The 12,900-nt window shown below is 37.0% G+C and overlaps 1 protein-coding gene across 2 annotated transcripts in view; it reads left to right on the top strand.

Annotated features, from left to right (window-relative positions):
* PDZRN4 (PDZ domain containing ring finger 4) overlaps positions 1 to 12,900 on the top strand; it is a 327,717-nt gene that overhangs the window by 263,578 nt on the left and 51,239 nt on the right. For both annotated transcript variants that reach the window (XM_006916893.1, XM_006916894.1), the window contains 2 exons: positions 3,790 to 4,046; positions 7,044 to 7,146. In XM_006916893.1, the coding sequence (XP_006916955.1) occupies positions 3,790 to 4,046; positions 7,044 to 7,146 (360 nt within the window). The remainder of the gene's footprint in view (positions 1 to 3,789; positions 4,047 to 7,043; positions 7,147 to 12,900) is intronic.

The raw sequence follows: 12,900 nt of genomic DNA, 5'->3' as shown, positions 1-12,900 counted from the left end.
ATGCTGTTGCCAATTCTGATAACCTACTTATGCATAACATGCCTGGTTTCTCATTTATCTCAAATCAGATGGCCTAGTCACCATCTCAGATCCAGTCATCTCACTCTGAACTGCTAGCATCTTACCAAATGTCAATCACATGAGTCTTTTCAGGTATATTCTTATTGCTTGGTAGCAATAGAACCAAATCAGTTTGGCCACAGTTATCAAAATGCCAGATGTTATAGTAATGGAGAGAATTATCTCATATACTTCTCATGTTTATTATGACACTGTAACGTCTCACCCATTCCATTTAACAACCGCTTTAGAAAAAGTCTCCTTCTCTAAACCGTGCTGAAATCAAATTCCCAGCTTTTTTGAAACCCTTTTGCATAGAAACTTCAAACTCAAACTCCATAACACATAAATATTTTTTTAAATCTTCAAATTATCTTCCATCTCCTCACCAATTTCGCTCCCAACCCTCTTCATTTTTTTTTTTTTTTTCCTGAAAGTCAATTTCCCTGCACTTTTCTAGCACAAAAGCTTCTTTCCTTTCACTGGGCACCTAGCGGAGTTTGGATCCACACCTTTAACTGTCTATGTTAAGTGGAACACCTTTAATAGAGGGTTTCTCCATCACCAGTTTCATTTCCCAAAACACATAAAAGTTATATATCACCCATACAAAACCAAATTTAAGATTGAGACAGAGGGAGTAAAGTGTGGGGGGAGGGAGAAGGAGGAGAAAGCAAGGGAAGAAGGGAGGGAGAAAATATGATGAAAAAGAAAAATAATGATAATGATATGGCACCATAAAATATCAAATCCCTTGCTGTTGATTTAGGATCTCACCACTTGAAGAAAATGAGGTTTTGCTATAAATTTATTTGTTAATGTACTACAAAATTTTTCTTTAGGATTAAAACTTTAGATATTCTTTCAGTGTTATTCGTCTTCCTAGCTGTAAATGATGATAACTGAGTAAAGCCACTGTCAGAAAATCTCAATTAAGCCATTCTTTTTTCTGTTGTGAAAGGCATAATTTATAAAATGGTGACCTTTTGGTAGGCTAACAGTATGTTGATGAACTTCAAGTGAAGTGAAAGAAAAATAAGAGTGTTTTGTATTATCAGTGCTTACATTTTCCAAGGAATCACGTGAGGCAGTAGAGCCTTTAAAGGTCATAGGCTTCTTTACTTTGAGAGATATTAAATAGCTAATGAAAATAGAGGTCAGCTGCATGATAACCGGAAGAAAAAAGCATTCCCCAATGAGAAAGTAAGATATTTGAGATTATGCCGACTGTCCTTTTTTAAGATTGTATTTGATTGTCCTTAAAGCCGAAAATGAAATTTGCATGTAAATGCCATGATTGTAAATGAATGAATGTACAGGTCTTAGAATCAATAGTTATTGATCTTGCTGTATGAATGCTAATATCATTTGCATATACTAACCATTACAATAAGAACTGATGATTTCACAGCCCAAAATACTCTTCATTAGTTTTTATGTCTCTACAAAAATTTTTATTCTTTTCTGGATTTTGCAAAAATAATCTTACTTAGCTCATAAGAACATGATCATTATCAGTAATAACTCACTTTTTAAAAATTATTCTTGCTTTGAAGATCACTAAAACAAAGGAATACCAAAACTAGATTAACATGTAGGCAAGGTACCCATCTACCCTGAGGAAGAAATGGAATAATGACATTTATCTGTCCACTACTTAATAGTACACAATTTATGCATTAGTGGGATTTAATTTTTGACTGGAATGAACCCTGATCACAAATTATTTTCCCTTTACCCTCAGATATTGGTTGAAATTCCTTTTGAAAGAGCATTGTCTTCTTTCATACTGCCACCATTAGGGGTTACTCTAAATGCAAAGCTTGTAGATATCACTGACAGAGCAATCTTATCTACAACTGGAGCAATTTCCATAACCCAGGAATTTATAGATACTGACCACAATATGAAACATAGAAGACGACATCATTTAAAATGAGAGGCTAGCTTTTAGGTTGTGCTTTAACATTCTGGAAGTTCTCTTATCATCTGCTGACTACATGTCCTCAGGGAAGACAGTGGTGGCCCCAGCCCAAAGTTCCTGGAACGAATGACTGTGTCCATGGGTTTTTGTGTCTGATGTTTACATACTCCCATATGCCCAAAGTCATCAAGGTATTTTGAGGTTGTGCCAATGAAAATTTGGTGGTAATTTTCAAGTTTAGTCCATGGAGAGAAGAATTAGAGTGTGAATGTACAGATTAGTGAGCATATGCACACTGGTAGGTACCCACTCAAATCTCCAACTAAAATTTCTTACTAGTGATCTAAGAACTGTGCTGGGACATATTTTGCTGGTGAGGAAACTTAATTGCTACTTTTGTGAAGGCACATTAACTCTTTCAGGGTCCGTTGAGTAAATTAACTCTTCCAGGTTATTAAGCCTGTCTCTACGTGACATGACGATTTCTACCTGGCATTGTATCATTTACCCTGAAATGCCCCACACTTGCTTTGAGCACACATGTTCTTTGTCTACTCAGGGAGAGAGAATGTGCTCATTTGAATGTCAGCAATTGCTCTATGATTGCAACTCAGTGACTCCCTTTGCTTCTTCCCAGGGATCTCTAAGGATTTGCCAGTACATAGCAGTTATCTGAGCCTCACCAACAGACGGGTGTCATAGTTGTCTAAAAATGGTATTATTTCTGTGGTTTTGAACACAGAATTTTGCTTCCAAGTATCTTTTCCTGTAGGCAAAAGCCAACATTATTAATTCATTTGGGGTGGGAGTTGTGAAGCTATTTCAAGATTCCATGATCTTTTATTAAAGCACAACTCCCACTAAGAGGCTATGTTATCAGTACCTATTTAGGGAAATATATTAACAACTATTTGAGAGCAACCTGTGCTGCCCCTCAAGAGGGTGTTCAGAAAAGTGTGCAGGTGTTTGGGATGCCACAAAGGCTAGAGTAAGTGCCTGTAGTTGGTCCAGCTGAGAAGCAGTGATGGAGAGCAAAGGCAAATGCCACCTCTTTCTTTATTATGTCCAGGGCTACCTTGGAGAGTCATCAGTTGATATAAATTAAAATAGATGATGATCCAAAGAGACACAGTATACTCCTTCAGAGGTGTTTTAGAGTAGTGCTCCTTTTATGTGCATATCATAGAAATCATCTGGTATCTTGTTATAATGCCAGTTCTGATTCAGGAGGTCCGAGGTAGGGCTAGGTTTTCTGCATTTCTAATAATCTCTTAGATGATGCTTAACTGCTGGTCCACAGACCATACTTTGAATAGAAAGGATTTAGGATAAAATGTAAATTACCTTGGATAAAACATGGTGTTAGATAAGAAGATGATGAATATGAAAGAAATTTAACAGTATTCTAAAAAAATAGATTTCAGACCAGGAAGACTTTGATTAAATGTTGAAAATTCTACTAAGAGATTGATAGATCATAAAAAAGGATATACTTAGCATTTCTACCTATCTGAAGATTTCAGTGAACATTTTCTGAGGCCAATGTATTATTTAAATTTTTAAATCTTTACTAATCATTCTGTTGGTGTACTCTCTAAAAATACTAGAAGTAATTGTTTTCCTTATCTCCTTCACTTTCTCATGTTGGTAAGGAGCTCAATAAATATCCATGTCCGATTAAATATTCCTTTGCAAAATTTATATCAGAGCTGATTTAAACCTCCCCTCTCCACCTTTTATTAATCTATCATGACAGCCTCTCTGTTCTTTCCTCTGAGATGAGCAGTGTCCTTTTATCTTCACAGGTCAATGGGAAGGATCTCTCAAAGGCCACCCATGAAGAGGCAGTGGAAGCTTTTCGAAATGCCAAGGAGCCCATTGTGGTTCAGGTGCTAAGGCGAACGCCTCTCAGTAAACCATTCTACGGAACGGCCCCAGAAGTGCAGCTCATGAACGCCAGCACACAGACAGACATCACTTTCGAACACATCATGGCCCTGGCCAAGCTGAGGCCACCTACGCCTCCAGTGCCAGACATCTGTCCATTTCTGCTCTCAGACAGGTATTTTTCTGTCATTTCCCCTCAAAGCCCTATTTGTTTTCATGCATCATTTAAAGTCGGTGTTGGAAAGAATCAGTCACACTAGCTAGTTGACAATTACAGAGACAGGCTGTCTACAGTTGTCTATAGTCTGTCTCCACTTGTCTACAGTTAGTTTTCAGATATCTCTGCTAGCTGCTGTCCCTGACCCACACAGCTGTTTCACCTCAGGAATCTTACTTACTGAGATACAATGAAAAATTCTGGCTCCAATTAGTTCACCTTTTCATTTCCAGTCATCAAAAGCCTCACACTACTCATGAGCACTGGTCAGGGAAATAGCTTTTCTCACAAAAGCTGCCAAAACCCTTATTAAGACTGATACAGAAGTGGCATGTTGGCACTATACTCTCCCCTGTAGGTCACCTTTCTCTCTGACTCTCTGTTGCTTTTCTCTTTTTTAAAGGAAACGCTAGGAAATTAATTGAAGTGCAGTTGTCCAAAGAAAGCAATTACCCAATATATTGTATTTGTAAACAAAAGGTCCTGGCTGTTAGAGAAGTATAGAACTATGAAATAAACTGTTATAAGAATATTTCTTCCAAATTTTTACCTAATTAAAAGGGAGTTTGAGATATTTTATTCAAGTAATTCTACTTGTATAGGCTTAGAAGAATGCTTTGCCCATACATTTTGTTCTATGAACTTTTAAGCAAATATTCAAACCTTATTGAGAGTTTGATTCATAAGAGCAATAGTATGTTTAGATGGCATTTTCATTGCCTACTGTACTCCATTTTCCACTTTGCAAAACATAGATCTAATCATGCCAATTTCCTGCCCTTAAGTGGCTTTTTTAAGTTTATTTCAGTGGGTCGAATGTATACATTAGAATCACCTGAGAACTTGGAAAAGCAATATCAATTGCCTGAGTCCCACCTCAGGCCAATTAAATAAGAATTTTTTAGAGTGAGGCCCAGGCATCAGAATTTTTCAAAAATCTCTCTAGAAAATTGTAACGTGCTACCATGTTTTGGAAACCACTCCTTGAAACCTCAAGTTCCAGGAATGTAGGGACTTAGTTTGTCTTGCTTTGGGCTCTATTCATTTATCCATTGCTTGTTAAATAATTCCTTATGTCAGGCACTGGAACTAGGTGCTGGGCATAAAATTGGGAATGAAAATGAAGTCACTACTTCCTGGAGCTTCTATTCTAGAGAGAAAGATGAACAATGCACAAGCAAACAAATATATAATATCTATTAGTACAGCCTGACACAGAATAGCCAGCCCTCCAATAAATACTTTCTCGAATGAATAATAAAAACAACCAATATTTATTAGCTCACTTAACATGTTTTAGGTAATATTTTAAGTGTTTTACACTTATTAATTCATTTAGTCTTCACAACAACCTTCGGAGGGGTGCACTGTATTATTACCATACCCATGTCACACATGTTGGGTAACTTGGCCAAGATCACATAGCAAAGAAATGTCGGACGCACTCCTGAGCCAAAGAGGTCTGGCCTAAGTGCAAACTCCTTCGACCAATACGCTGTGCTGCTCTTCCTTAGATCTTAGTTTAGAGGCGACCTCTTCTAGAAAACTTCCTAGGGCTACCATAGGAATACCCCCACTAAGCGCTCTCACAGCTTCTGTGTTTTTTCCTTATTGCACTATATTAAAATCCTACTTTGCTGCTTTACCCAATTAATAGGACAAGAATTGGATTTTGTGCACCAATGTTATTTCCAGTACTTGACATAGGGCCTGGCATCTGGTAGACATGCAATAAATGTTTATTGAATGAATAAGGTGTTTCTCCTGGCAGGGTTCCCCTCTTACTGACTGAAAGACAAGAGAAACACATCAGATGCCCCAAACAGCAAGCTTTGACATTTTACCAGCCCAAATGGGCTTTGCAGAACCAGTCTGGATTTAAGCAAGAAGGGTTTACCTATTAGAACAGCAAACAAGGTGTTGCATGTACTGCTTGTAGTATTTGAGCCTACACTGTTTCACCCTGTAAGGAGCCTATAGTAGTAAGAGGCTGGTAAATTATTTACACAGACTGTGTGAAGGCACCATTCCAAGAATATCCATACTGGCAAATCTTACTTGCAATGAACTTGCTTGATTGCACTTATGCTTTTTCACTGACTTTTAGAAATAGAGATGATCTCATGCCCTTTGCTGTTGAACTATGCTTAGCCCTTGTATAGTATAATGTATAGTATCTACCATAGTATATAGTAATTTGAAAGCACTTCTATCAATTACTTAAAACATTTCCCTAAAGTGAAAGAATGTATAAAAGATACGTACAATGCCCTGGGGCCCCCTCATTTCCTTTACTTAATCAGTTCTGTCTGTCCCCTGGAATTTTCTAAAGGGATTATAAAAACCTGTGGCTTAGGAGTTTCCAGTGAGTTATCACCATGAATGTTCTTTAATATTTGTGCAAAGAGGGGAAAATGTAGGTTATGAGGAAGGAGGTCTTAAGGAATTGGGGGTAATGTGAGTATGTTTTACTATCTGAAAAATATGTGCTTTTAAAAATGGATTTCAAAAAAGAGTTTGGAGCTGTGTATTTTGACATTGGTAGTACTTTGTTACAAAATACCCACCTTACCCCACCCTCCCTTTGGGTAGACTGCAGTCTTAAAAGCCATGTACCCATGCATGCAGCAAGTCACATTCGGTAGACTGGCAACAGACCAGAGAATATGAATAAAACACCATGGCCTGTCAAAGATTTCACATCAGTCTTCACAAAATGCAGCTCTGACCATGGGCCCTTATCTTCAAATTCTCTCAGAAAATCGAATTGATGGACTTCATGTAGGTGGAGAAAGACAAGCAATTGCTCCTTCTGAGCTGTAGTTCATTTAAAGCCTAGATCAGTACAAGTCTTATTGCAAAGCACAGAAAACTAAAGTGAAATTCTAAAATCAGTTTTAATTTTGAAAACAACCCTTTTGATCTATTCCTATCATATTGCTACATTCCCCATAGCTGCCATTCTCTTCATCCGATGGAGCATGAATTTTATGAGGACAATGAGTATCTTTCCAGCTTGCCTGCTGATGCAGACAGAACAGAGGACTTTGAATATGAGGTAAGATCATTTTCACACCACTTCACATTTCTTCATGAAGTTATGGTTGAAAGATTTTGCATAAAAAAGAAAAATTAATTTATTACTGTGAAATATATTTTGTCTATATGTGGGATAAGATCTTTTAAATATTATTTGTTTTAGCTATTTGGCTCTGGTATTTTAAGTATATTAGAGAAACATTTTTGTAATTTAAGCTTGAAAATAATTTGCTTACATTTTCTGTTGCTTTTTATCAATAATATTATGGTAGCTACATTTGTTTTTCTTTCCACAATGTAAGGGAATTTCCAAGTAGAATATGGAAAAGAAATTGTATTTAAAACAAAGATGGTACTTACCATTTTCATTCACTATGTAGTATTTTAATTTTAATAAACTAAATTTTATGATATTAGTTATAATCTTCCCCTTCACAAATTCAATATTCTCTTTATTTGTGACTCAAGTGTATACTAAAGAGCCATTTCACTAACTTTCTAGAAAGGGAGAGGGCCTCAAGCCCTTCGTTGTTAAATTATGTTTTGCCTTCACATGGTATATATTAGAGTAACTGTACTGTGATATATAACATTTCCAAAAGCCCACCTATTAATTATTTAAGAGCTTTTGCAAAAGTTAAAGGATTTATCCTAATATTTCCCCTGCTTCTGCAGTCTGTAAATCTTTGAAAGGTTTCAGACTACTCTGACATTTGGAAATAAAATAGATTGAGAAGGTAAAGAAGCTTTAGTAAACAGGCAGAGAATCCATGATTATCTGCCCTTTTAATGCTTTAGATGATGTCATACAAGTTCAGCAAAATGTTCTTTTCCATTTTACAACCAGGAAATCCTGAAATCTCTTCCCTGAGGAGGATCTGAAATCAAATAAGACCGATTCAGTGAAGCTCACCTAAAGCAAATAGACGTTTATTTGAAATCTTCTCCCTGCAAAAGTCATTGCTGGGGATTATAGAAATCGTTATTGCTTTTCAGACAGAATTTGGAAGGAGGTGGAATGATACCTAGTATCTGAGTAGAAGGTTTTGTCGTTGGTATTGTTCATGTTAATTTTTATCCTCTCCTGTCTGTTAAACTGATAGAAAAGTTTATTTTATAAATCCAGTCAAGTGCTGGTAGGCACTGAAATATCCATTAAGTTTTGTCTACTCATGCAAAATAAATTACAAAATTGAGTCACTTATCCAAATAATTCAAGATTAAATGATGTTTTCCTTTCATTTAATGAATACTTCAGGTTTGGGGACTGGAATTATCTTCAGTTTTTCAGTTAGCTTGTTCCTTAAAGCTTTATTAAAATAAATCTGTGTGCTGGGGGAGGGCATGGGAGAGACTAGAATAAGCAGGTTAACAGTAAAAATTCTCTCAATTAATTAGCATATCACTGAATCTTACATTACAGACAGATTTCGTTACATTTCTATAGGACTACTGTAACTGAACCATATCTTCTTTTTTGACCAATATGAATCACTGATAGATGACAGCATTAGTATGATGACAGTGGTAAATGCTCAGACACATCCTCTATAGCCTGTAATCTCAACTAATCACAGCATCATAGTCATTAATTTGCTGTCAGCTGTGATTCTCTTGCCAAAGGCACCTTTCTGAGTAACTGAAATAAAGAATGTTCCTGTGAAATTTAAATAAAGAAGTTACTGTGACAGGCTTCCATCATGAGAGAGGATGCATTTGAGAATATCATGCATGGTTCAAGGTGGGGGTAGAGACATGGGAGAATACCCAAGGATAATTTACCAAGTTTAGGAGAGAATAATGATTCTACTCAGTACTCCGCAGTCTGTTACAGTTATATGGCAGAGGTGCACATACCATCCCTCATGGCTGCATCAGATTAGACTATAGACATACAGTCTAATCTGATGCAGCCATGAGGGATGGTATGTGCACCTCTGCCATATAACTGTAACTGTATTCTAATCTGGTGCAGTCATGAGGGATGGTATGTGCACCTCTGCCATATAACTGGAGGAGATTTAGAAATGCTGATCCCATCTTGATACACTATTGCACTTAGAATTTGGCTGGTCGAGTGTTTTCATGACCAGATGAAATGACCCCAGCTCCTCCACGAGCCCCATCGTAACCTAGTAGCTCTGGGATAGTGGTGGATGAACATCTTCATGAAGGACCAGTTTTGTGCCACTTAGAGAATATTACAGGAAACTGAGGTCTAATGGCTGAAGAGAGGACTTTATCTCAGAAAGAGATACTCATTCCTCCTCAACCTAAACATGAATACATATCAGTCAGCAGTTGGGGAAGTAGAGAGAAAACTCTATTTTATCTGCTTTCATTCATTTGCACCACAAATATTTAATGAGCACTTACAGGTGCCAGGTTCTTATCTAAATTTTTGGGATTGATGAAGCCCCTGCCCTAGTGGAGCTTAACTTTTAGGGGAGAGAGATGGACAATAAACAAATAAATAACAACATAGTATATTAGATGATGATAAGTGCTAGTGGAGAACAACAAGCATGGATGATGGAGAAAGAAATTCATGGTGTTGGGATGGGGTGTTGCTATCTTATACAAGGTGGCCAGGGAAGGCCTCTTCTCCTAAGACTCCTAAAGGAAGTGAGAGAGCTAGCCATGTGGATATCTGAGGGAGGAACTTTCCAAGTAGAGGGAAGGGAAGTACAAAGAACCTGAAGCAAGAGCATGCCTGGTCTGCTCAAGAACAGCAGAGGCCAGTGTGCTCTGGCAGCATCCACAAGGGTGCGAGTGGTAGGAGAAGTCAGTGATTAGAGGCATATCTTAAGGAGCCTTTGGCTTTTATCATGAAATGCAAAGTTGCTGGAGAAGAAAGAGCAAGGCCATAATGTGAAGTCCTAGCAAGATCCCTCTGGCTGCTGGAAGGAGATTGACAGAGAGGAGGCAAAGGCTACAGCAGAGCAGTCAGGTAAAACGGAGAGGTGAATTGGGCCTGGATGGAGATAGAAGAAGCTCTAAGACAGCCTGGAAGGACAACATACACCCTGGCCCAGAGGGCTTTGCCTAAATGTCTGCATTTCTATCACTTGCTCATAGCTTTAATATAGTTTATACTATGTCAGTTTACCGTCTTCTGACATTTTAAAAGCAAAATATCATAGGCCAGAATGAAACACAGATTCTGACATCCACTGAAACTACCATAGTAAATCCACTCTTTAAATGAGAGAAAGTGTACAGAACTGCATTTCCAAACTTGCTAAAACGCAGACTATGCAACTATCTAGGTCCTTTTTTAAAGGCCTCCTCGCTGTTGGCTCAGCGAACCAAAACTGACCTATCTTGTAAATATATATTTAGGGACTTTTAATGCATGGATTATTGACCCAATAGACCAAAACAGATCTGACTATCTTGTAAATACATATTTAGAGACTTTTTAACATGCATATTATTGCATCGATAGGCTATAACAGCTCCCTTCAGAGACATGATAGACAGCAAACGCTTCTTTGGAGATATTATAGTCAATGTGTCAATGTTACAGTGACTGTGGTGTCTTAGGGACCTCTATAAAATTTTAATGACACCCATATCTCACCATGGCCTATCACTACTTTGCCTAAGAAAATTATTTGACTGAGTTTAAAATTTCCCTGCTGTGATTCAGAAAAGTCTCAGAGGACCAGCCTGCATTAAAAGACTCACAGCTTGAAATTTGTTCTCTTTAAAAAATGATGGCACTTGTTCTCTAATTAAAAATGATAAAGGATTTTAATTTTATTTTTCAGAGAAAAAATAAAAATATTTTTAAATTTAAACAATGCACCTATCCTAAGATTCAGGGTACTCCATGCCGCTGAAATACCACTGAGGATTAAGCGGCCCCTCTTCTTTATTTTCAACTTTGTTCTTTTTTTTTCCAAGAGCCAGCTAAAGGTTGAAATAAATCATAAATAGCCCTTAGCAAGTCAGAGAAAGATCTCAAATCCAACCTCTACCAGAAATAATTTAAAGAGAAAAGCTTCAAGAAATACAGCACTCTTTCATCTAACTCCTAATAAAGATATGTTTGCTACTGCCTGAGTGCAAGGAAGATGTCAAATTTTCTGCAGCATTTGCCATTAACTCTCAAAAGTCAGTGCTGATAGAGGACAGAGAACTAATCAGTGCAACATTTTGATAGTATGAAACATCACATTAGCCAAGACAAGCAAATAATTTAAGCAATATTGCTGAGCCTGCAGATTTTCATCACTAAAAATGCTACCTGAAATCATTTTTACTGCTTCCTCTAAGATCAGGCTGAAGAAACATATTCAAACAGCTTGAATTAAGTACACTTAGATGTAGGACAGAGAACTAATCAGTGCAACATTTTGATAGTATGAAACATCACATTAGCCAAGACAAGCAAATAATTTAAGCAATATTGCTGAGCCTGCAGATTTTCATCACTAAAAATGCTACCTGAAATCATTTTTACTGCTTCCTCTAAGATCAGGCTGAAGAAACATATTCAAACAGCTTGAATTAAGTACACTTAGAGTTCTCCCCTTATATGTTCATGGTCAACAAAATAAAAAGGAATTTGACAGTTTTGCTTGAAGTGGTATTAAAGGTGGAAAGGAGAGAAGGACAAGTAAATGTCAGAGTTCTGTATACATGTTAACTGAAAACGAAATGTGGGTCAGTGTCTATAAATAGGAAAGGGCATTTAGCATATTAATGAGCTGCTTCTTCGCAATTTTTATGCAAAGCATAAGTAAACCCTTGTGCTATACTGAGAAGTGTAATTTTGCAAAAGTTATTTCCCAGAGCTGGATCTCTTAGAATATGTGCAGAATACTTGTGAGAATTTAAGTATATAGTCCCTCTCTTACATAATTAAAAAAGAAAATTATGAATCAAAGAGATGTTCATTCAAAAAGTTAACAAGAGGATAAGCTTTAACTAGATTTCGATCAGATCTTTTTGAGCAGCTTCATGATTTGTGAAGCCTACCTTTGGAAAAATCTCCAAGATGTACAAGTGTAGAGCTTTGTGGCTCCTTCCTAGGCTGTGAGATCAGAGGCCTTATCTGCCTTGTTCATCGTTGCATCACATCACCTGTTTCCCTGTGGATGTTCAGTATTTGATGAACAAATAAATGAAGATTCCCCTTGCTTTCTGCATGGATCAACTTCTGGGCAGTGTGGTACCTTTCCTCCCTTTAAACAAGGGAATCACATAACAAGAACCTGGGACTACCATGCAGTTACAACAGATAATCAATCTCTCCCTTTCTAACAGGTATTTGTTCTTTGTGTCAGGGGTTCTAATCCTAACACCATTTTTGTTTAAGGTAAACCCTCTTAAGGAAAGGGTGAAAATGGGGGGAAACGAACTCTTTGTATTTGTTTTCAGGACACTAATAAAATAAGAACAGAAACAGAGAGATAAGTAATAAACTATAATTTAAATTTCTTTGAATTTAGAATTTCTTCATGAAAATTCATCTTTGCTGATAACCATTTTGTAAAATCGTAGAATCTTGTACTTGGTGTGAAGATGACATGTTCTTTAATCCATTCTTAGACACTCTTTATATGTAACTTCTTCACCAAGGGATCACTCAGCAAATTTGTGATATACTACAATGGACAGAGAAAAGAGCGCCTTCCCCAAGTAGCCAATTCTGACTGTGACAATCTCTGAGTATTTAGAGAGAGAAATTTATTAAGGAGTTTGAAAGCAAATGATGGAAGGAACATGTTTGGGAATGACACATTACTCTTAAAGAGACTATTTT

This window comes from Pteropus alecto, unplaced genomic scaffold, assembly GCF_000325575.1.
Source record: "Pteropus alecto unplaced genomic scaffold, ASM32557v1 scaffold196, whole genome shotgun sequence".
NCBI lineage: Eukaryota > Metazoa > Chordata > Mammalia > Chiroptera > Pteropodidae > Pteropus > Pteropus alecto.
Note: the sequence above shows the minus strand (reverse complement) of the source record. Positions and strands in the feature narration are given on the sequence as shown.